General features: G+C 39.4%; 1 protein-coding gene across 8 annotated transcripts in view; it reads left to right on the top strand.

The window, feature by feature from the left end:
- Window positions 1-25562, top strand: part of grip1 (glutamate receptor interacting protein 1) — a 277675-nt gene that overhangs the window by 197540 nt on the left and 54573 nt on the right. For all 8 annotated transcript variants that reach the window (XM_046872780.1, XM_046872783.1, XM_046872784.1 and 5 more), the window contains exons 2-3: window positions 13126-13206; window positions 25021-25156. In XM_046872780.1, the coding sequence (XP_046728736.1) occupies window positions 13126-13206; window positions 25021-25156 (217 nt within the window). The remainder of the gene's footprint in view (window positions 1-13125; window positions 13207-25020; window positions 25157-25562) is intronic.

The raw sequence follows: 25562 nt of genomic DNA, 5'->3' as shown, positions 1-25562 counted from the left end.
TTCTGACTTGCTTGCGTCACATGGCGGTCATGTAAGCACAAAGTACATTGGCAGCGTCTTTCTGGTCAAGCCACCTGCAGGGCATAATCATTTAACTCCACATGTCTGCGTTGAAACCAAAGCAGGGAGTCATGGAAACAGAACTCAGCCAAGCTGTGAGCAAACCCAAACAGCCGTCTCTCACTCTGCCTCCGTAGGCCGGGTGTCAGTAGATGGATAAAGCGCTCTGTTTTGGCAAGTGCTGGAATATAAACATTGGCAGCACTTGAAACAGATTAGAGGGTTCTTGCAACCATGCAAATACACATATGAATGACTGCATGTGTGAAAAGCAAGCCAAAAATGCATTTCTTTATTTTTATTTTTTATTTATTTCCTCATCTTTGAATGTAGCAACCAGCTTAACAATAGCCACCTTACTTTGTGCTTATCAAGCTAAAAAAAAAGCATACATGCCCTCCAGGGGTATTTGGAAACCAGACCTTTTTTTTTTACGTTTTTGCACTAATCCCTCCATTTCCAGCGGCTATGTAGGTTTCAGGTTCCCAAGAATTATTCTGATGGAACGCAGCCCCTGTGGGGATGGAAGGAAAGGCAGCATCTAACTGTAGCTGTGTAATGCCGCTCTTGTTGGGCTTTGCTGAAGAAGGGGGTGGATGTTTCCTGTCATTTTCAATCCTCTGCACTGGTTATCTTCTCGATTCTTTAGGGGGAGGAGCAGAGAACAAATGGCAGCTGCCTCCACCCAAGCCGAGCTTCCATTTTACATCCTCCTTTTGATATTCTTTATTCCTTCATTTCCTCCAGTCAGCAAACACTGAAGTCATTTTGAGAAGTGACGTTAAATCTACAGCGTGCCACTCTGTGATAATATGCCATTAAGCTCCAACTCAGACAGGCAGCGCTTTTGTACAGGCATTATGCCTCCCATATTTTATCTTCCAGAGGACTTCAAAGAGCCTCCAGCACATTTGAGAAAATGTTTTAAACAATTTCTGATATTTTTTTGACAATTTACTGGCTTCTTTTAAACATTCTGTAGGGTTACAACACCCTCATCATTATTACATCAAGGTCAAAGAGTCAGGCTGATTAGATTCGTCCAAATGGGGCTTCCTTGAATATCAAAGATGGCGTGCAATTTGTGGGTCATTTTTTTCTCATTGCATCTCTTTAGCTATTTCTTACAGTCAGTTACTTCTGGCTTTGGTTTGCAGATGAATCTATTTTTCGCCCCCTCTGTAGTAGATATAAGCCTAAATGACACAATTGTAAAAAATGAAGGTAGGAAGCAGCAAGGCAGGAATTAGCTACTGAATTCGTTCCAGTCCCTCCTTTGCAATGTTTAAAGAGCTTCTCAGGGGTAACCATGCACATGAAAGACTTTCATCGTCCAAATAATGAATAACCCCTTTTTACACAATTTTGTGCACTCCCACTCTCTGTGGTTTGTACGCTTTGTGGCCTAAAAAATAAGCCTGCCTTTGTTATTCTTTGCCACTGGCAGTTCAGGACCTTGTGGCTATATCAGCATGTGATATTTAATTACCTGACTTCAAACGACTGGAAAATTGCAAGTGCGCATCAGGTTAGAAGGAACTCTGGGTTCTTCATGAGGACACAGCTTTCCCATCTGTCTTCATAGACTTTCATCTGGTTGCCCATTGGTACAACTGTACAACCACCTGATCCCAACATGAGATCAAACAGCTATTTGTGGCCACTCGGAGTAAAGTCCAATCCAGCTAATAGCCTCACAGCACCAATTACTTCCTCAAATCCCTACACAGTTCAACAAGCTGAATAGTCATAAAAACCTATGTTGTTTAACAGCAATTAATTTAGAAATGGTTTAGGAAAAACACAATATAGGGCTGGAATCTTGAGATGGATTTCAGGATGACAAAATATATTTCCGGTATACTCCAGGGAAAAGCGTGACCCATGATTGCCTCAGATTTTCGTTCTTGGCTGACAGGAATGGAACCCAACATAGTATTGTAGCTTGTCCATCTCAAGGTTTTGTGCATGCCAACATGCCTTTCTGCACCCCACAGTTGTAAAAAGTGATGAAGTTGCTATATAAATGCTGGCAGGAAGCTATGTGGACATTTTTTAACAATGCATTTCTAACATTTTGTTTAACTTTAGCAATTGCTGTATATCCTAGTAGGTCTGAAGTTTATGAAACGCTCATCTGGTACAATTATTTATGAAATTAATTTGACATTTTATCATTTTTTGATGTGAACATCACTTGAATCTAGGGGTGTCCCTGATTAGGATTTGCATAGTCGAATCAATGTACAGACTCAAAGATATAGAAGAAAATTTATACAAACATTTTGTAATAATAAACCCAGAAAATAACTAATAACTGTCGGAAAATAAAATTAAAACGGCTAAATTGCCCGTGCAAGCACGCTCTTAGGTACAGCGCAACATCGATGCACTGAAAAACACTTAAGATGCTCTTATGGTAAGAGGTAGGTACACACCTAGACTCATCTCTGTTGTGGAATGAACTTGTCTGAACAGCAACGTCGCTGCAAATGTCTTTGTTTTTTTAATATAAAAAAAGTGCTATAATTCCTCTCAACAGAGTTTTAGACTGATGGTATCTGAAATCTGTAGAGAACCAGTGCTGATTTACTCATTCAAATAACTTTTGTATGTCACTCTGGATAAGGGAGTCTGCTAAATGTCATAAATGTAAATCAAACATTAATTTGCGGAATAAAATTAGAACAGAATATACCTTCGAAGAATATTCCAGACATTGTTAAATATTCAAATCCCTGCTGCGAAAATGCTCCTGTGTGGGTCACGGATCATGGAAAGTGAAACTTAAATCAGGGGTTGTTGCATTTATTCATGCACCTTAAAAATAATAATTAAAAGCTTCTTTCTTTTTATATTTGTATTTACAACATTAAGTTATTGGGAGAAAACCGGTAGTTCCATGTGAATTCAGAGATTGAGCACCCCCATATAACCAAAAATGGCATGATCCTCTGTGAATATTTGACTGTGAGATCTGTAGTCGAATCAGGCTCCCCCTTTCGAAGCATTTCGAAGACTATTCAGGGTCACCCCTTCTTGAATCTCCACATTTTATTTGCATTGTTTTTCAGCCACCTAATTGCACAAATGTACATGTGTTCCTAATAAAGTTGACAGTGAGAGCATCAAATTAGGAATAAATGCTGAAACATAACCCAAACAGTTCTTGGTGAAAAGTAAACTTATGCAAAAATGCTTCATTCTGAAAATAAATTTGGACTAAATTCCAAAAAGCCCTGAGTCAGCATCTGTTGGGTCAGCATTAGGGCTGGGTGAAATTGCACAGCTGAGCTGTTAGTGATCTTCCAGGTGCAGTTCCAGCACCATAAACACAAGTGACTTATGCTCCCAAATCTAGGACGCAAATTCTCTGGGTGACCAGGTGCTGCCCACTAAATTCAGCTCGACCACATGATCCTGAGCAGTGATTAAACAAGCGAGCTTCTGCATACTGAAATTCAGACTGGAGAGAGATTCTCTTGACTATATCAACCTTTTCTCTCCATGCTGCCATGATTCATAAGTGCTGGCAGAGAGCCATGCTACAGAGGATCAAGAGCGGTCAAGCTCTTAGCACATTTTTAAAAGGATTTTATGTACTTTTCCTCTTCAATTTGCTTTTTACTTGGCGCCACTACACTCGGCACTAGGCGTTTGCAGCATGTTTTTGCCAACAGTTGAGAACTGCATCTCAAGCAGCCTTGGCTGTGGAGATTCAAAGCCTGATACCAAGTAGGAACATCTTTGAATTTACCCGTGTGCAACTAAATCAACTTCCAAGATGCAATGGACTATATTAGAACCGGATTTTGGCTTTTTTTTTTTTTGCTCTACAAACTCCAAAAAGGAAAATTCACCACCACAACAAATGGTTTATTACAAACTGCTTTATTACAAACTGAGAAAAAAAACAACATAGTTGCCTTTCAATTAACCTTTAATCATTTTGTGCAGCGAATACTGTTATCACTGGAAAAATACAATTTACTTAAAAAAAACTAAAAAAAACAGCAAACCAACCAATCAACATAAACAGTACTGCTTAACATCCACCATATTGCCAAATATTTGTGGACACCTGATCATCACATCTGTATATCCATGTTGGTTATCCCATTCTGGATTTATCCCCCTTTGCACTTATAATAAGGATATTTTATTAGATTTTGGAGTGTTGCTGTTATGATTTGAACCTTGGCAAACCATTAGACATTGTCATGCTAGAATATGTTCAGTCCTTTTAGTTCTAGAAGAGTGAAATTATTATGCTTGAGCGTGCCGAAACATTTTAAACATCTCTGTGTGGCAACAGCTTGGGGAAGAACCATGTATATGTCTAATGGTCACGTGCGGTCTTCACATAGTTTTGACGATCTTGTGTAGGTCTTTTGATATATCAGATACTGTATGAATTGAGACTTTGGAAGTTTTTCTATACTTGAATTTTTCCATTTGAAGGATGCACTGAAATGCCCTTCCTTTCTGACAAGGTAAAGAGAAAAAGTCTTTGATTTATTTCTTTATATATTAATGATGAACATGACATCAAATGTATTTATTTATTTATTGTTGATGTTAACCCTCCAGTGCTCATCAGTGCAGATGTGTTCAAACTCTTTGGAAAAGCTAATCAATTAGAAACTCAAGTGTGCAGATATGCAGGGTTTTACAATGACCTTCGGGTGCTTGAGGTCCTCAGCTGCTCCTAGTATGTTTTAGATAAGATTTCAAAATGTGTAATTGATGCATGTAACATAGAATACATTTATTTTATTTTTTTTACTATAATTGGGAAATTCTCTAATGCCTGCATCTTAAATAAAATGGAGGAGAGAGATTTTGGTTTGTTTGGCCTGGTGGAAATTGTCGACTGGACATTTTTTTTTTTTCCTTCGCGTGTGAAACACATGAAATCTCACACAGCAAACGGTAAAATAAATGCTTTAAAAACCTCTTTCCGATGCAGTTCAGCATGCATTTTGTTCTTCTCTCCTCATGCATGCATTTCTTGCATCTAATAGCTGACCCCAATCTGTTTGGCAGTGTGTATCGAGGTTTATTTATTTATTTATTTATTGCTTTTTTTGCTTTCCATTATTTATACGTTTACGTACTGCATAGAATGCAGTACAGGGACTACACAGAAACACACATCTTATTTGGTGCAGAATGATCTTATCATATGGCAGTTATTTGGAAAGTTGATATTTTAACGGTGTTGCCTGTAGCTAATGCTTTCGCTTGAAATGTTTGGTTTGAAACACATCCTTGTGGTTAACACAGCTAGCCAACAACCAGGAGATCGTATTATTTAAATAGGTAAATAAGTCAGAAAATATTTGAATCACAGTTGCTGGAGCTTTGGCATAGAACACTTTGTGCCGCTGTGGCCCAAGCTTCAGTCTCCAGTGTATCCTCTGATACTTTTAATAGATACAGTTCACTGTTGTTGTAACTACTCTAAACAGCGGTCTCATTTCAACCTCGTTTTTCAACCTTCATATTTTATACTTGTTAAATAAAAGTCGACTTCACAGTCAACATTACAGAAGATGCCTGCAGTATTGGAAATAAAGTGATCATGACATGGAGATCTCTCGTTAACACGCTTCTAGTTCTACTAACAAGCTACAGTTGTTTAATTACGTCTGAACACCATTCACATGAAGCTAAGCAGCTTTCATTTTACCGTTTCGCTTTTTTTTTTTTTCCCCTCATCTCTCTCAGTGTGTATTTCACATCCCATCAGACTCTACGCTTTCCACTGAGCTGTGATCAAAGTGTTCACTGATGCACTGTCCCAGATATACTGTACAGCGATCCAACCCCCCGCCGAGAGCCTACTACTCAGCCGATCTTTCACGTTCTGTCATTATTTGTTCTAGTTCGTCGCTGATGGCATGTTGCAGGCTTGTTGCACTATATAAACTCCTGTTGGTGTATTTTTCCCCTTTACTTTAGACTTTGGTTTTAGTATCTCAGCTTATATCAAATAAAGATATCCAGAATTTATATTTTATACTAATAGTGAACATAAATGATTGCCTCCCCTGCTGTTTCGGCTTCAGCTTGGCTGAATTCAGGCGTTTGAGTGCCTGTTAAGTGATAAACGATTCGTACGTGAGTGACATCATCTCATGTATAATGCCTGTAATATTCCTTCGTGAAGTTAGACTTTATTTCCCTCTCACCACTGTTCTCTTTTGCTTTGTGTGCTTTAGCTTTGGCACCAACCCCAGTTCCATCACAAGTGAACTGCTTTGGGTTGACCCAAAGTGACTGCCCTTGTTAAATTTTAAAGGCTTTTAATCCCAGGATGCCCCAATGCTCAGTGCTGGAAGCAGATAGATTTTTTTGCTGCAGTGGACAGGGAAAACCGGGTATTCTGTTTCTCTTTTCTCTTTCTCTCTCTCTCTCTCTCTCTCTCTCTCTCTCTCTCTCTCTCTCTATCAGGGTAGCTTGTGCCATTAGACTCATACAACACAAACTCTGGGCTCAATGTTAAAAATAAAAGAGAGTGACCCCTCTCTCTCCCTGAGGCCTGTTCGTGTTGAGTTTGAACACAGCTAATCCCTCTTCTCTGCCTCAATTTAATTTTAATTTAGAATGTATCAGAAATGTTGTTGTAGAAAGCATCAAAATATTTCAAACGAGTTAAATAAGGGCTCTCTGCGTGGCCTCTTTAGTCCTCTCTGCAGCTCATCTGACAAGATTCTGAATGGCGTTGAATGAAGGCAGTCATGTCCACCTGCCCACTTGTACACCACATGGACACATGTCGTCTGCCTTCATGTAGATAGCTTGGCCTTTCCAGAGCTTGGTTTGGGAAAACGCCATAATTAACGGATGGCGAGAGCCAGTGTGTGGACCGCATGCCCTAAGAGACTCATTACCATTCACCACAGATGACAGTTAGAGCCCAGAAGCACTCCAGCCCTTTTTTCCTTACCCCTCACCTCCAGAAATGAGTGTGCCTATATGCATGACTGAGCTTACAGTGACTTGGCAGGATGACAGCTCCACTGCCGTCTGTTTCCTCTTTTTCTATTTGAGTGCCAGACTTATTTCTTTCTTTTACACTTTCTATCATTTTATGGCTCTTGTACATTTTCATTCTTTCATCATCACCGGATTTCTTCTCCTCACTTCTCTGTCCTTCTGTTCACTTTTTTTTTTGATACATCTATCATATTAATATCCTGGTCTATATCACGGTCCTTCCCTTCCTCCTTATTCAGGCAATGAGTCAGCGGCTGACCTCACAAGTTCCCGCATTCCTCCTTGCCTACTCCCCCATTGGCTTATGTCATTTTGCTGCCAGTGCCTTCATCTCGTTGGTGGTGTCCTGCACTTTTTCAAAAAAAAAAAAAAAAAGACCTGACCGAAAAGGAAAAGCTTAGAACACCAATTCCCTCATTTGTATGCCCCTCACACCCTGTGTGTATTTTGTTCATGGACACAGAGTCCACCCTGGCAGTTGAAGGAAAATTCTGCACCATTACCCTGGTGGATATGAGCTCATCTTTCTGCATGCCATGGACTTCTTGTGTGGAGTGAACAAGGATTTTCACTGGGATGTGGGTGAGTGGTGCCCCAGAGGTAGACACACTGGTGTGGGGGCAGAATAACAGAGTGAATTCTGAAAATAATGCAGGCCTTACACCACTCTGGTGGTGCTCCATGCAGCTTGTCTGGTTTGTTCTGGAAGAGCTACTAAATGCAGGTAGGCAGATGAAATTACGGCGGCTCTGATTAGAATGCCTCGGCTCATTCCCTTAGCAGAGGAGCCACCGTTAGCCTGCACGACTTTAAATGTAGTAAAATGATCAATGCTGATCAGTGAACCGGATATGTTGACATTTTAATATTCGTGCTTCATTACATAAGTGGAATTGGTTTATTAGTTGAAATGATGCTAATGTCTTCACTTTAAAAAAAAAAAATACTGTAGTAACTTGAGGGTTTGATGTTGTTTTTTTCTCAGAAATTGTAGCACTGATATTGGACCCTCCCTTGTTGATGAGGTGGTACCTTTTAAGGGTACATGTTTATCCTTTAATATTTATACACATGAAAACATGAATAGAGTGTCACCTTAAATTGATTATGTAATAAATGTAAAGATTTAAAGGTACACTACACTTCTAGGTAAAAGATAATGGTACAAAAGGTGTATGCTTGATGCTAATGACCCTAGCAACAAGGAGGCCCCATCACTGACTGATGCGGTTGTCCTTTGTTGCTTCCTCGTGAATGCCTTGTTGCTTGTTTTGGGAGGTGGTAGCTCAGTAGTTAAGGCATTGAACTCTGTTTTTGAAAGGTTACAGTTTCAAATCCCAGCATCACCAAGCTGCCACTGCTTTGCCTACAAGCAACGCCATTAACCACCAACTGCACGGTTGTGTCGCCCTGGATATGGGCATCTGTGAAATTGCGTAAATTTAGAGGGACATAGATTGATCTATCAAAAAGTAGCATCTAGTCAGTGTTTTTGTCAAATAGGAAGATAATCTTTAAACTCTTACATTGATGGTCAGTTGGATGGTCATTTCTTTTGTACCTTCAATTAATGTGAGTAGTAGCTCAGTGGTTAAGGTACTGGACTTCTGATCAGAAAATTGTAAGTTGAGTTCTCAGCACCATCATCCAACTGCTGAGCCCAGACTGCTCAGTTGTGTAAGCCTTTATTCAGACTGCTCTGGATAACTGCGTCTGCCAAATAAATGTGAATGTAAATGTTTGTACAATGTTGTTAAAGAACTTTTAAGGTACCATTTCTTTCCCCCTTCGAATTCTCCTGGCAGTGTCTGTGATGTAACTTGTGATATTGGAAGGTTAAGTGTCCTACACTCCCTCTAGATAGGTGTCCATGTGTTTGCTTGTAAGACCTGACACCCCACAGACCTGTCCCCACACCTCCATCCCAGGCCGTTCATTAAAATCCCTTGTAACAGATGAGGTTGGCTGTTGCTAGCAGGTGTGAATTAGTCAGCTTGCTGTGACTCTTCTGGACCTTTGAAACCAACACTGTTCATCAAACACAAAAATGATTGACTTAGAATGTTCCTAGTGGGCTGGCCCTGCATTGATTTCACCATGTGGAGACCTCCAGCTGCTGCCAGCTCATCTGCATTTTCAGAGTTACTGCAGAGAGGAAGAAAAGAGGATCATGGATGAATATTGCAATCAAGAAATGGACTTTGTTGTCACATTCAGACATGCAGTATTAGACATTCCTTTATTTTTCTTTTGTTCACTGGCTGGCTGACTGATTAATCTATTCTGTAAAATGTATATGCGTAAGTGTTGCTTAAGACATCCAGACACCAGTGTTCTAACCTCAACACATCATTACTGGACATTGCTGTTTTTTTATTTAGCTGTGATTAAATGTTTAAGCTATTTGCTTTTGAACTGGTCAGAACTTACACACAATCTAATAATTGGACTTCCAAATGGGTTTGTATACAGATTTCAAAAACACATCTCTTATTCATCTTCTGTTTTGCATTGGACATTATGGTGATATGAATAGCTTTTAAAGTGTCAAGTTAATAAATTGCTTGTGAAACGAACCCCGTGGTAATGCAGGATACAGAATGCGGAAAAAACAGGTGTTTGTCAGGTTAGCAAGATATTTGCATCATTGTTGTTTTTTTATAATAGCGTTGCAGAATAATGCATAGGTGTAGTTGATAGCTACATACATAGTGCACAGGGTTTTTTTTAATGGTCATATCATTCATTTGTAGAAACACCTAGTTCAAGCTCATGCCTTCTCTTCAGAACCAGATGAAGTTCAATCAAATACATAAACTAAATTTACCATCATGTCAGGCATTTCATTAAACAGATATTGCATGTCTATCCAGTGGTATTGAGAGTAAATGTTCTGCTCCCAGTAGGAAGCCACCACAATTAGGCTTCTTCTTTTTTTTCACTTGCTTTTGCTCTCTTGATGCAAGTGTTGCTGTGTTTATTGTATGCTGTGAAGGAGAGGCACACAAACTGAATCTGAAAAAAACAACAACCATCAACCCTGTTGCAAACCTCCTACACTGCCACCTACAACCCATACACAAAGCTGCTATTCGAACGAGAAACTTTTTCCAGATTTCAGGCTTGAGTTTGAGTTAATACTTCGGTATCCAGACCTTAAAAAACTCTCAACAGCAACATGAGCCGAACTCATTGTGCAGATAGTCTAGCACAATTTCTTCACTTTTGCTTCTACAGCTGTGACTTCACACTCTGTTTATATCTGAAATAATCACAACTCTTGCTTACACGATCAGGATGTCATGGAATCCGAGCGGTGGAGTAGATCTGTGTAATCAATCAGATCTACACGGTCAGCAAAGTAATGTCTTGCTGTATGTAGTAGTGTTTTTCCTACATTGGTCCAAAGTGACTCTTATTTTTTTTATATGCTATTCAGTGCTGATCGACTGTAAGCTTTATAGTGCATCATCACATGGGAAAAAATCCCAGCCTTACTCATTTCCAAGCAGTGGGTTAGTTCATTATAATTTTTTATTTTTATTTGTTTTATAGCGGTTTATACAACACTGGTTGTCTCAAAGCAGCTTTACAGGCCAGTGAGAAAGTTCAGTGTGGTGGTAACAAGCAGAAATGATGGTAATAATACTTTCTTATGTTCGTGCTGTAAATTGTGACTTATTTATATATCAAAAGTAATGGTTTGTATAGTATAAACTGTACATTATAACGGTTATGATTGAAAAACATAATGGAAGTAGACAGATGGGTCAATTTCAGCTAGGGGTATTGTGATTTCCAGTTCAGGCGAAAGGTAGATTTTAGGATATACAGAATCAGGGTCTATTTGGGAGCAGGGAGGAGTGTGTGGACATAAGGATGAGAACATTTACATTTCCAGCATTTGGCAGATGTCCTCACAGAAGTGCTCACTTTTCTCCACAAGCATATACACGTATGCTAGTAAAAAAAAAAATAGGTCAGAGTCTAAGAATGCTGTCGTGTTAAATCCCTGTTCTAGGGCAGTACAGCAGCTAAAAATTACACGATGATTTAGTACTTAGTTAGTACTTGGGGAAGAAGTAGGTCTTTTAATCTGTGTTTGAAGGCAGACAGTGACTCAGCTGTTCAGACAGCCAGGTGATGTTTGTTTCGACCCTCTAGGTGTGAAGACAGAGAAGAGTCTTGATCCATGTCTTTATTATCTCTTGATGGCTGGTTGAACCAAGTAGTGCTAGAAGGGAATGTGGGGCAGGGCAGGTTGTGATAAATAGCTGATTGTTTCTGGGCTTCACTGGCAAGCATTGGTTTTACTCAATCTAATCTGGGCAGCTACCTAAAGCCATTGGACTGCAAGGTACAGTATAGGAGGTAAAAAAAAGGCAACACTGTCTAGAATTGACAATGTCCTGAAGTTCATATTTTATCAACTTTTGTGTGCAACATTATAAATAGTTCTGTAGCCGTTCCAACTACAAAAATATACAGCAGCACTGGAGTTTGTTTCCCCACATTATTTTCACCTCACTGTTTTCTAAATTAGTGCAGAGTAAATATCAGCTTATGTCCAGTTGCGATTTGTTTTTTCCTCTCAGTGGAAAATGCTATCTGTCTTTGTCCTCATACATCATCTCACACATGCCAATAATTGGCTGATGTCACTGTGGTTGATGGTGGAGAGATTATGCCACCTCTTCTAGCCAAAAAGCACAGCCAGTCTTCTGGGCTCAGATGGCTGTGGCTTTATTAACATTGGAAGTATCAATCTCCTGATGATAAGGTGAACACTTTTTGTGCCACTGCTGAGCCCTGTGATATTTAGTTTGTTGTGTGAATCATACAATGTTAGAAGTCAAAGCATCCATCGAGCTATCTGAGGTAAGCATGGATATCTTACATGTATGGAAATCGAATCAGATTTTTTTTAAAGTAATACAAGCAGTTTTACGATCCAAAATCTAGTTCTAGTCTGTTCACTAAACTTAGACCATTTGAAGACTTATTTAGCTAGGATGCACTGTTTTTTGTTTGTTTGTTTGTACAATTTTTTGCATTAACAAATAAATTAAGAAGAAATGTTGTTTTACTTATCTAAATCTGAATCTGTTCTGTCATGGCAAAATTTTTAATAATGCAGAAATCAAATATTTCAGGCACAGGAGTTGGAGTAGTTAAGCCAGCAGCCACTTCTTCCATGTCTGCTGATGAGAGCTGAATGTCAACAGTACAGCGATTATAATTTAAATACATCCTGCTGCTAATGCGCTTTTAAAATTTATCAGCAGGGAGGGATGTGTGTGTGCATGAGATTTTCTTTCCGTCGCTGCTCCTCATGAATATCTTAAGCGGTGTACATTGTCTGTGCGTGTGTTTACAAGTTCTGGGCCTTATGCTTGAATATACAGTCGTCTCGGAAAGTATTGGAACTATACAAAGTAATTCTTTTTAAATGGTGCGCTTGTGTGTTTTGTGTGTGTGTGCATGCATGTGTGTGCACATATGTGCTTTTATTGCCTACCTGAATACCTTTGAATAAAGTACAGGCTTTACAGAGTCTTACAGTACAAGCGTCTTGATAGTTCCTCTATATCTTTGTCTATATTTAATGTATAAACTAGAGCCTGCTGTTTTCTAATCGTGTAAGTCACAGCGTCACTGCAGTCAGAGCTGCAGCCATGATCTGTACTGTACCTCCATGTTGCACAGCCAAGTCCCACACACTGCCTGTAAATATCTGTACAACCATCATACAGAGAACCTGCTCATTATAATAATTATATTGCTTTATTCTTTGTGTGTGTGCTTGCCAGCTCTTGTGATGCGGAGTATCACCTGAAAGTGCCAATTATAGAGTTGTCTCCCTTTAATGATTTAGATGTCACCTCAATTTAATGATCCCGTGTGTGTATGTGTGTGAGGTGAAAGAGAGAGAGAGAACGGGTGTCACTAAGTCCTCTGCGAAGCATCAGTAAACACAGTGTAAGTTTCACATTACTTTCAGTGTATTTGTCCTTTGCTGCACTTATTTACCCCTATGTTTGCTTTTCTGCTTGTGTTTTGTAGATGAGGGTCCCTACACCAAACACTCCAACCCTTCCAGACCTCCAGATGGAGCGCTGGCCATCAGAAGACAAAGTATTCCAGGTATCTACCTTGGATTTTTACTTTACTATTTAAAATACTGTTAGACCAGTGACAGTGGTGGCTCAGCAGTTAAGCCTCTGGGTTACTGATTAGAAGATCCCGGGGGTGGATCAAGTCCCAGCTCTGACCAGCTGCCTCTTTCAGACCCGTAAACACCCCTCTCTGCTCCGTGGGAAGCCATATTACGATTGTGCTCAGAGTTCATCTTCCTAACAAGCTGGAATTTCATAGTGCTTTAATGTCTATTTGACAGTATACACACTTATAATAATTATGAATACCAGAGGTGGCAAAAGTACATCCTTTACTGAAGGAGAAGTTTGGGCTCTGACATTTAATTAGCAATTAAGTAAAAAAAAAATAGCCATTACTACTACCTGTTTTAGTGTCACGCTGGTAACTTAACCTCACATCATATTAATATATTAATACAAATAGAATCGCAAATTTTATTACCTCATGAATGTATCCAGGCTGAACAACCACCATATAGAACACAAGCAGAGGAAAGATGATGATGATCAGGTGATCAGGAATGTCTCTGTTCTCAGTCATGTGTACTTCACTGACTCCCTCTGTCTCATCCACATTAACTCCAGACTTCTTGTTGTCTTCTGCGTTGCTCGTTGTTTGCTTCATAAACTGGTCTACGCCTGTGGTGTGTGAGAGCCAGGAAATGATACACCAGTGGTAGATTGAAAAAGCTGTGCAATGACAAGAAATTGGTTTATGGGCTGAAAACAGCAATGAGAAGAAAAATACTAAACATGTCACCAAATAGATTAAAACTAAAGTAATGAGTCTGTTTTGAAAAATGTAAGAAGTAGAACATACAGATATTTGTGTAAAACATATAATGAGTGAAAGTGAAACGTTGTCCAAAAAATAAATAGTAAAGCAAAGTACTAAAACCAGAAACATCTACTTAAGTACAGTAACCAAGTATTTTTACTTTATTCCTTCACACCTCTGATGGATACCTTAATCAAAGATAGCAGAAGATAAAATGAAATGCAGTGCTGCTGTCTATTGAACCTGTACCTGAACTCTTGAGGTTGTCAAGTTATTTAAGGATTATAGGTTATTTATTCTTTGGAAAGAATACTTCTTTGAGATGAACCACAAGAAAACAGTTTTATCCAAATCACTCTATTATCAAGTCACGTTACACGAAAACAAACGACTCCTTAATACAATTGTTGCTGTTTTTATTTGTTTTGGTTAATATAGATGTTATTTGTGCAGTTAAGAACAAGTGTATCTTTACTAAGGACTAGCAGCTACTGATGCAATTTAGATGTGATTCAACACAATGCGATTTAATGCTATAGGATTCAATGGAAAAAAAGACTTTTGTGATTTTATTTTTTTGGTTTAGACAGACAGCAAATCATAAATTTACTTAAGTGCTGAGGTGGGGCTGAGAGAACACGCTCGAGAAACAGTTTAGTGAGGAGAAATTAATTACATTACAAATTATGGGTCACTTTCGAAATAATAAAAGTATAGCACAGCTACTAATAATTAAAAATGTAATGTGCGTGGTGCTAGCTTTACTGTTCTTACCCTGCACAGGGTTGTGGGTTTTTGGCTTTGTTCTGCCGATCAGTTTATCACTACTTCTGAGTTACATCAGGAGGTGAAACTCATACATTAGCCACAGTGAATTAAACCCTGCATCTCATCTCTCTCTCTTTACACTCTCACAACTCCCGCACAGACTCTTCTTCTGCGATTCCGAATCACTGTTCTCGAGGTACCTTCAGATCTTTTTGTAAGTTGTAGCACATTATTTATAACCTTGAGTTTCACTCCCTATATAAATGAATTGGTTTTTACTGATGCAAAATGGTAAAGACGATGCATCGTGATACAAATGCCAACTTTTATCCAATGCACTCTTTTTTAAATTGATGCATCACATCGTTAACTTTTATGCCGATGCGAATCAGCGAATCTTACCATCCTTAATCTTTACATAGACTTTCTAAAGGAGAATATGGGCTTCTTCTCGCTTATTGCTACATGCTTGCTATTTGGAGCTAGACGATTAGCAATTTTTCCACGTGACTGAAATTCATGGTTCTTTACTTTATGATTAGCCCTTCAAATCCAACTTTTCTTTTTCTAGTTAAACAGGCACTGTGCTCTCGTAATTCCCCATTTCCACACATGATTTTGTGTCATCATTTTGAACTGATATGACAGCTTAAAATATCATTTTGAATTGGTGAATTGTTTTTTTTTTTATTTATTTTTTTTTTATTCAACAACCCTACTCATTAGATCATCTCCCCGAATAGAACCCGGTCATGGCAGCTGATTGACACTTCTCAGGCCATGCACATGGAAAAGTGTATATAAACCACAGCCAGCTTTATGACAAGCCAATCCAATGTTCACCCTTCCGTATCAGTGCGCGAACAAATCACCAGCTTCGTGAGAACAGTACACACCCCTCTGGTTCTGATTGAGGAAATTGAGACATTGTTTTTTTTCTGTACAAGGCAGAAAAATGGGCTTGCAGGGTGTGAAAATAAAAGCCGTGTATAATCCTCAAGTATGGATTCCAGAGCGCGTCAAATCCATCTTCAGAGTTGTTTGCTGTATATCCTGGCTCCCAGGCTGATATCCCGATATAGTCATGGCTGAATATGTTGGGTTTTTATTGTAGTGGCACCTCTATATGATATGTGAACTGAATAAACATAGTGTGAATTCTGTGTTATTAAACCCAATAGGGTCCTACTGGATGTAAAATATGAAACAATAAAAAAAAAGTAAAAACTCAATTTTTTTTTCCTTTTCACTTTTAACTTATCTACTGTATATACTTCATGGGCAATTCATAGTTCATGATGAAGTAACACCATACATGATGCTCATAAAACAAATAGTGATTCCATTTTTGTTTGCCGTCATGCATTAATCATAAATTAGTGTTTTACTAAGTGTCCCTGACTTGGAGGTAGGGAGTGTCGGGGAGGTAGGGACTCTATTTACATTGCTTGAGCTCACTGATGGCTTGTAATGCATTTACTAAGTGTAACCGTGTTAAATTTTTTAACACCTTGGTTTCAAAATATATGGTGGAAAAAGAGCCCTGGCTTCATGCACCATTTGGTGTAGGAAAGAAATCCATAGCTGTAGATTCCCACGCTCACTGATAAACACATAGGAAATCCTGTGGCTTGAGAGATGTTTAGAGAGCAGCTGGGTTGCCAAGTGCCCTTATTACAGCTTCAGCAAGATCCTTTTGCTTTAATAGATTATACTTCAGTAGTCTTATTTAGTCTGGCCAAATGAAAGCTCTAAACGCTTATTATGTGAATTCTTTTGAGCTCTGAACTCTGATTCATTATCATTCTAGTGCCGAAGTGTATAGCAGAGAATATTGCAATTACACAGCGATTCGTTTTCGTATATTGAAATGTAACATGACCCATCTTCATTCTGTAAATGTAGCTTGCATTTCTAAATCTCAAAGCCAGTCGTGCTTCAGTCTGTTCACATTTCTTTCAGCTGATTCTAGATGATTGTTTTCCAATAACAACGCATCCAGAAGTGTGTTATTCCTCTTAGGCCACTGTAATATTCAAATGAGAAAATTGCATTATAGCAGTTATATAAACAAATATTTCCAAATCAGTATCAATGATACAATAACACAGTCTATGTTACTAGCAAACCCAAAAACCCTTTAGTCATCTGCTTGAAACTCTGAAAAGTCTCAGAAAACCAGAAAGTTTCAGCCTTACATCTGACTTTTACTTCAGTAAACACTTTTGATAGTCTTCTTTTTAGGGTTAGGTTCAACTTGTAAAATTAATCAAACTTTCATGCCAGTAGGTTGAAGTAGCACCATGATGCAGTAAATACACACAGTAGCTTACAAAGGATGCACAAGTGCAGTTTCCAGGGATATGTAAATAAGAATTTTATATAAATAACTGTAGTAATAACAGACCATTGCAGTAAAGTGCACATGTGGAGGCTGGGACTTAAGCATTTAGTGGAGTTTAGTATTAGAATATACAGTAGCTGAAAGAAAACAAGGGCTGTGTGACAGACTTTGGAATCCATCAAAGGTTTTCCTGATGATAGATGTTTAAACAGTCCATGTTGGGGATTGGACAACCATTAAACAGTGTTTTTTTTTTTTATCTATTTATCTATCAAATTAATTTTTCTCAATTGATAACATATTCAATACAGCAGTGCTGGCGACAAATTTGATTGGATGAACAGCACTCTGAATAACTATAACCACACTGTTACTATAGTAGTATAAGGAACATATATTTTTCACTTAAAATTTGACAGCCCACCTGATAATGATAAAAAAGAAAAAAAGAGCGCTGTTTTTTTCTGGAAGCACCTTTTAACAGGAACGTGCAAATCCATGTAAGATAATAACTTACTGAGGCCTTACTAGGGACCTGTTTTCACTTATGAAGCAGAAATAACCAGAAGATTTCGCTATATTGGGTCCTGAAATGTCAGTTACTTGCTATACATTAATTTTTTTATATAAAATCAATATCGCACCCAAAAACGGAATCAATCATTGTAATTTCCATTTTGCTTGAATTAGCACGTTAATATAAATCTGTTATTTGAACTACAGCCATGATTTTGATCGATATCGTGTATAAAATATATGTTTTAAAGCCACGACCCAGCATTCTATTCTTGCTAGTTTTAGTCCTTTGGAAGTGTGCAGGTCTCTCAACAAAGACATCATCTCTTCACAAATGCATGAATGGACAGGTCTCTGAGCTACACTCTGTCTTGCCTGTCAACATACTTGTAGGACATTCGTCAGTATAAATGCCACATTAGCACAGAGTAGGTCAGTAAGCAGAGAACGTCTGTGTGTCAATGAGAATGCAAGACAGAGAGAGGATGTAGCAGCGGAGAAGGATGTTTTAAATCTTGGTAGCCTTAGGAAATGGCCTCTAAATGATTTAGCATTTTCAAAGCACCTTGATGTAACCTGACAACACAGTGCTGTGCATCTTTCAAACCAGAGCCATTGAAGTGCAGCAGGAGTCGTGTGTGTGGTTGTGTGTGTGTGTGTGTGTGTGTGTGTGTGTGTGTGTGTGTGTGTGTGTGTGTGTGTGTGGTTGTGTGTGTGTGTGTGTGTGTGTGTGTGTGTGTGTGTGTGTGTGTGTGTGTGTGTGTGTGTGGTTGTGTGTGTGTGTGCTTATTATTAAATGATGACACTGATGGCATCCTTCTGCATTGAGATGGCTAAAACAGCGAAGAGCTACGTGAGCCCATTGTCTGTGGCTCACTCTGTACAGGTACTACGTAGTCATTTGTAAAGCTCCTTTGAAGACTCCAGTGGTGGTTTACCCAGAGGCTTGTTGAATTGGTTTTGAATTGAAACGTCTCTCTGTGTAGAAATGGAGACTCGTTTAATGCCTGGAGGCAGTGATGAGAGGGCGAGGGTTGAGGCCGGCCACTGTGGTGAGCATGCAAGAATGTGCTGTGTATGCAGCATGGTGCCTCACACCACGCCAGCAGCCTCGAACATTTCATGATAAATGAGGAGCCACTTGCTGGAACGTTCTCCTCCAGTCCAGCAGACCTCTCCTCCTAAATCTATTTTTGTATTACATTACATTTGTATTACAGTCCCTAAAGATGCAGAATTAATAGTGTATTAATCGATTCTTAGGCTTTGCATACTGGTAATCCCGAAATATTGTGATACTGAAACCCATTTATTCGTCGGCCCGGTTAAGCATTTATAAGTATTAAGAGAATGCTTAGGCAAATGAACCACTGTGTATATGCATAATTCATTATGCTGAGCAAGCTCAAATCATCATTTGGAATGGACTAATGTTCTAATTCCCAGAGTTCCCAGTATAGGCTCTGGATCTACCACCACCATTCTAAAAACAATAAAGCAGTTACTGAAATTGAGCAAGTGAGTGATCCCATGCAAATCTGTGGATTTTACACTATTTATGTACTACATACTGTGGATTTATCTTCTGTTTTTCTATTGGCAGTAAGCATTGTTGCAAATCTGAATGTGCCAAAATCTCCCTCTGATTCTTGGAGAGAACTCAAAACCCATTCTCTTCTGGTGGAAACCTGATTTTGGGAAAGTAAATGCTTTAAAATCAAACAGCACAAAGCGTGATAAATGTTTGCTATGAGAAAAAAAATGAGCACAGGTCTGATAACAGCATTTACATTTACGCCATTTGGTAGAAGCCCTTATCCAGAGTGACTCACAGTTATACATCTAAGCTATTACGGGTTAATGGCCTTGCTAAAGCACCCAGCGTTGGCAACCTGGTTGTGCTGGGATTTGAACCAATGACCTTCCAATCAGAAGTGCAACATCTTATCCACTGAGGCACCACATCCCCCAGCAGCAAAACTTAGAGAAAAATCCGGAGCATCTCGGTGATATGTAGTAACTCAAGTGTTTTTGGAGAGGAGAAGTCTTGAGGCTATCCCTGTGGGACCATTCACACCAGCAGTTGAGAAGTTGAGTCACAACTGCAGCATCAGGATGATTCAGGCAGGTCCACAGGGGGAGATGATCCCCTGCAGAAAAACAAAAAGTGTTAGGATTTGGCATCAGCATGAGCAGTCAGCTAGAGAATTCTTTTTTTTTTTTACTCAACAACTACAGTAGGCTCTTATCTTAAAGAGTTGTAAATGGGTCATATGTCATATCAGTCAACACTAATATATGTATAGATAATTATTTCACAGCTAATCTGCTAGTGATTTAGTGTTCCCTTTGTTTTAATACTGATATTTTATGGAAATTCACAATAATTAGTTTTAAAATTCGCAGCATCAAACTGTGTAGGAATGTAGGATGTTCCGGTGGTTGTCCTCAGTAGAGATTTAAGATGCTGAAGTCAGCACAGTATGCATTGATCGATCTTTTCAAGGTGCTTGTACTCTGCCTAGAAATTTTCAGTTCCATCCACAGTACAGCATGTATTTTTATTTCTTTCATGAATCTGAGGTCAGATATTGGTAAAAAAAAAAAGGATAGTTGCACGCTACTGCACTACACTTTGATGCCAGCACACTACAGTCTAATTACAGTTCCACTAATTCAGCAGTTGACCGTGAACACGAGCACAGCAGTTTTTTTTTTTTTTTTTTTAGATTTTACTGATTCAATTATTAAAGTGCTAAATTACTGAGCTTAAAGAGCAATTAATTTGCGCTCGCATTATGTCAAGAAAAAATAGAATCAACGCATTAGTGCATTCTAAAAGTACTGGCCAGTGTTAATTAGCTGAAGATCAGAAATTCACTATTATTTCTAATATAAAGGCTAAACCCTAGTCTATTTAAAGGCAGCAAAGTGATTAAACTAAAACAAACCTAAATTTTTAGAACCCACTGGAAAAATGTCTTTGTTCATTTTAATCGACATGTGAGCGAACTTTGCTTTCTCCAATCTGAAATTCATATCTCACTCATATCCTGTCACATTTTGTCCCAGCCAAAGATCAGCCTGTCATCGTAAATTGGCCAATAATATGATAATGATTGAGGAGTGTGATGACAATATAAAGGATATCTGAGTGCACTCATTAGGCAACCCTCAGGATTTCTGAGTGCTCATGCTGCAAAATTAAATGTAGTAAAAATATGTTATTTGAATTTAATGAAGTCTGGCAGTTGTAATAAAGATGAAAAGGATTTTAGATAGACTGTAGACATGGCTGAGGTTTCCACTCACACCATAATGCAATGCAATGCAATGTGTACTGCTTTGCATAAACCTTCCTAACCCGCATGTGTTTGTAGATAATAGATGAGGATTCGAGCCCAGGATGCCTTCTAGATTGTGTCTTGGTTTAAATTAGCTGACAAGTACAGATACCTCCTAGTCCTAATTGGGTGGATGTTGGTGGTCCACACAGTGTTTGTGCTTTTTCTACATGGAGCCTGGGATTCCTCAGTGACCTAAGATTTAGACCTTAGTAGATACACTATGCATCGGCAAGGCATAACTTTATGGCCAATGATCAGGTATAACACAATAAGATATACCTATATTCAACCACCTATGACTACCTGCCTAATATTGTGTTGGTCCTCCTTTTGCTGCCAAAACAGTACTGATTCTTCCTCAACAATTTAAGCTATAGTAGCTTGTCTGTTGGATAAAGAGGATAGTAAAGAAATAATCAGTGTTATATTCCTCACTGGTGAACCGGCGACAAGGCCTAGGCTCATTGATGCACATTGGTGGCTCTTGTGGTCCGATCCAACAGACAAGCTACTGTAGGTCAAATTGCTGAAGAAGTTAATGCTGTTAATGCTTAATGGGTCAGAATCGTTTTGACTGCAAAATGGGGACCAAAACAATGTTAGGCAGCTGGTCATAATGTTATGCCGCGTCAGTGTATATAGTGTATATAAAACTCTTCAATTGCACTTTCATGCAGTTCCTTAATAAACCGAAGTCGCAAAATGCTTAAAATCAGTTAAACATCAAAACATTTAGGTCTTTAACCATTGCATGCATGTTGTCATATACCATATAAATAAGCAGGTGTACACGAGTTCCTATAAAAGTGGACGGTGAGTGTGTATTGCGTTTACACACACAGATATATTATGCTAATTTAATTTGTACTGTAGCCTTATGCATTAGGTGACAAGTGACTCATCTGTTTTGCAAGTACAACAAACTAATTAAAGAAATCCAAGAATACAAGCTGCCTGCTTTTTGTAAAAACCTGTCCTATGATGCATCATGAAGCAGAAGCGAGGATGTGTAGCAAATAAGATACAGAGGTATATTATATAGCTCTAGAGATGATATTCATTAGCATTAAAATGAGTAAAACCATAAACTCCTCAGCATAAGTACAACATAAGTAAATGCACTGTAAAATGAGTGCTATTATCAGTGCCATTTGATGCATGTGCTTGGACACGCCCTCGACCGAATGCTCGGCACCCTTCGCTGACTTAATGCTCTTCCGGGCTTCGGCAAAGTCAGTGAATGATTTAGGGCTGATCATTACAGCTGCTAGACACGGTCATTAATTATGCACTTTTAAACTTTTACTGTCTTTATTTCCTCCCCCACTCTTGCCCCCTCGGTGTCTGTCTCTCGCTTTTCTCAGAGGAGTTGTTCCACCTCTCTCGATCATCTGTTATGCCGCAAAAGAAGCCATCGTGCACAGAAATATGACGGCCAACCTGGTCACCGTGGTAACGCCGCTGAGAGAGCACCACAGAGAAGGAAGGGTGCAGAGAAGAGAGAAGCCCCAAATGAGAAAAGGCATATAATAGAATTAACTTATCATCTTGCACACCTGTTCCCAAAGCTCTCAGGGCTAAGCAGGTCCAGCTCAAGCCAGTACTGAAGGTCCCTCTGCAAGGATAGTGACCAAAACTTTTAGCACACTGAGAGTCTCTCGCCTAATAGAGCAATGACACACAGCATCACTCAGCTGTGTGTGTGTGTGTGTGTGTGTGTGTGTGTGTGTGTGTGTGTGGGTGTTAAAGCTCAGTGCTGGGATATTGCATCAGCATTGCCCTGCTGCTCTCTGATGGATGAAGCTGACATTGCTATGGTTCTACTAGGAGACGGTCAGAACCCTATCATGCAGTACTGTTATGAGAAGAAGTTGATCATGCAGAACTACCAAGACAGCATTCATTTCAGAGAAATGGCTTTTTTTTTTTTTTTGGATTGTTTTGATGGTGGAAATTCACTACCATTAGTCAGGGCAATTTGTGTGTGAGAGGAAGAGAGAAAGACACATATGGTAGGCTTAATTTGATACTGTCAACCCCTTTGGAGGAGTAGAACAAGTTATTCCTCTCCCAAATGGGGGGACACTTGCGTTTTTATCTGTTACCCTGTAATTTCACTGCCTGATGAATTCCCAGCAGAGCGAAGTTATTTTTAATGAAATTACTAGAGAACAGGCCGATAGCAGATTTTTTCATAATTAATTACAAAAGGTTGGCATGAAGCACAGAACGCGTGACTGATTGAAATGTCTTCAATTTTGAGTTTTTTTCCTTCCCACACTTTTTTTTTTTTTTTCAGTAATGCGCATACACATGGGTGTAGCTCACATCCTGTCTCAGTATTTAGCTTATTCATGGAGAGATGTCAGGTTCAGTTCAAGGGCACATGGCGCATCGACTAAGCCCCTCTGACCCAGCTCTGGCCTGGAGCATGATCCGACATAGCTCCTGTGTTCCAGCCCATATGGTCCAATTTAATGCATGAGCAGAACTCTGAATCTGTGCCGCTGTCATTAAGCCAGCTGCTGTGACCACCAGACTAAATCATTGGGGTGATGATGGTCATTCTGGACAGTAAAAATGATCGACGACGCTCATGTTCTTAGGATTGCATGCCTGTAGGTGGCAGATGATTATAAACTGTATCCTCTGCAGTTTATAAAGAGTGACCTTTTAACAATTTGATGACTTACGCAGAAAATACAGACCATGCTGGGGTTTAAAGGTGTATCTTGAGATCATGGGGTTCACTGAGGTACATAACTGGACTTGCTCTTGCGGAATTCCAGAAGACATTGTTTCAAGTTTTTTTTTTTATTATTATTAGAAATGCTTCTATTTTAAGAGCATTTCTACACATTTAAAAGCTAGCAAATTAATATGCATTGGATGAAAATTAGGCCTTAGTGACCTTGAACCACATTAAAACTAGCCAGTCTTTTAACACCCAGTAAATTAGCATAGATTTTCACATCGTTTTGATGTAAGTTGCATGTCCCATCTAAATCTTGATTTGCATTGTTCTTTTATCTTATGCACATGATTATGAGGGATTTATTTAAGAACAGCACATCGTGCCACCACGACCTGTCGCTGTGATTAACAGGGTTAGAGAGAGCTTAAGCATTTTAAAAGCATGTTAATGAGTGCTGAGGGAATTTAAAAGCATGTTGAACTTATCGGTGGATTTACATAGTGTATGGAAGAAAATGTAGCGGTTTTGTCTACTGCCTATGTCTATGGTATGTTTTGTTTTGTTTTTCCTCAGAGAGCTGTTTTAAAGCTCCTGCTCAAGCAGCTGTATAAGTTTATAAAATGCCACACTGAAATAGGATCATTAGCATGGAACATGGAGGTTATGAACTGCAAGACCCCTCCATTTCCACTCCATAGAAAAACAGCATGTAAAGTGTGGGAAGAAGAGCAACAGTCACGTGTTTCCTCCAAGCTTGAAAAGAGTTTTGTCTGGTGTGGTGTGTATTGAAAGCAGGAGTTAAGGAGATGGTTTCAAATCAATGCAATGTGTCTTTGATCATCCCTGAGAAGAATTGAATGACAGCATATCGATGCATGAGAGAGGAGGTAGGAGAGGGGTGTGTGTGCTGATAAGACATAATAGTAAGTGTGAGTGAGGCAATTGAGAGAGAACCAATGAGAGAGAGAGAAAGAGAAAACCATGATCATTAATTTTTGTAACCATCTTTCAGCTCACCTCTTCATCTGTTTTTACATTTCTTACAGGTTTTTTTTTTCTACTCTGTCTCAATCCTCCTGAGTGTTTCTCTAATTACCGGTCAAATCTATGAGAGAAAGAAAGAGTGAGTAAGTGAGAGAGAGAGAGAGAGAGAGAGTGTGTGTGTGTGTGTGTGTGTGTGTGTGTGTGTGTGTGTGTAGATTGGCAGTTTGGGGAGTATGAGTGTGAATGTGTGATTTCCGTCAGTGAGAAGAGCAGTATGGCAGCCACCAGGCTCCTCTGCTCCTGCTCCCCACTTATCTCGTGCCTGTGTTGTTCCTCCTCCTCTCGCCCCCCCTCCCCTTCGCCCACAGATGAGTTTAAGGGCTCTAGCATGGTGGAGCTGATGAAGAAGGAGGGAACCACCCTGGGACTGACCGTTTCGGGAGGCATCGACAAGGACGGCAAGCCACGCGTTTCCAACCTTCGGCAGGGCGGCATCGCGGCCAGGTAAACACACACTTAATCATAGCTGTGCCTAAACCACAAACTCGTGCTGCTCACGTGAACCTCACCGGACTGTTTCTGACTGTGTTTTGGTGTTCAGCCAAACGATCGGGCTTGAATATTGCATGAGGAGTGAAAGAGCGCCTGCATATGGGAGTGCATGCTCTGTGTGTGTGTTAGTGTGAGTGTGTGTATGTTAGTGTGTTTGTATTTGTGCAAGTTTTTCCTTTTGGCTCTACATGCCTTGTGGCTGCCCATAGCGAGCTCACAGTTCATCTCACTACACACATTTACACATCCTACTTACTCCCAGAGAGGATAAATCACACATGCTTCTGAAACACTAGGATTTAAACCTACACACACACACACTTCATTCAAGCCATAGACTTGTATTGGATGTTATATC

The sequence above is a fragment of the Silurus meridionalis genome, chromosome 18 (genome assembly GCF_014805685.1).
Source record: "Silurus meridionalis isolate SWU-2019-XX chromosome 18, ASM1480568v1, whole genome shotgun sequence".
Lineage (NCBI taxonomy): Eukaryota > Metazoa > Chordata > Actinopteri > Siluriformes > Siluridae > Silurus > Silurus meridionalis.
The sequence above is the reverse complement of the archived record's forward strand: the minus strand, read 5'-3'. Positions and strand labels throughout refer to the sequence as shown.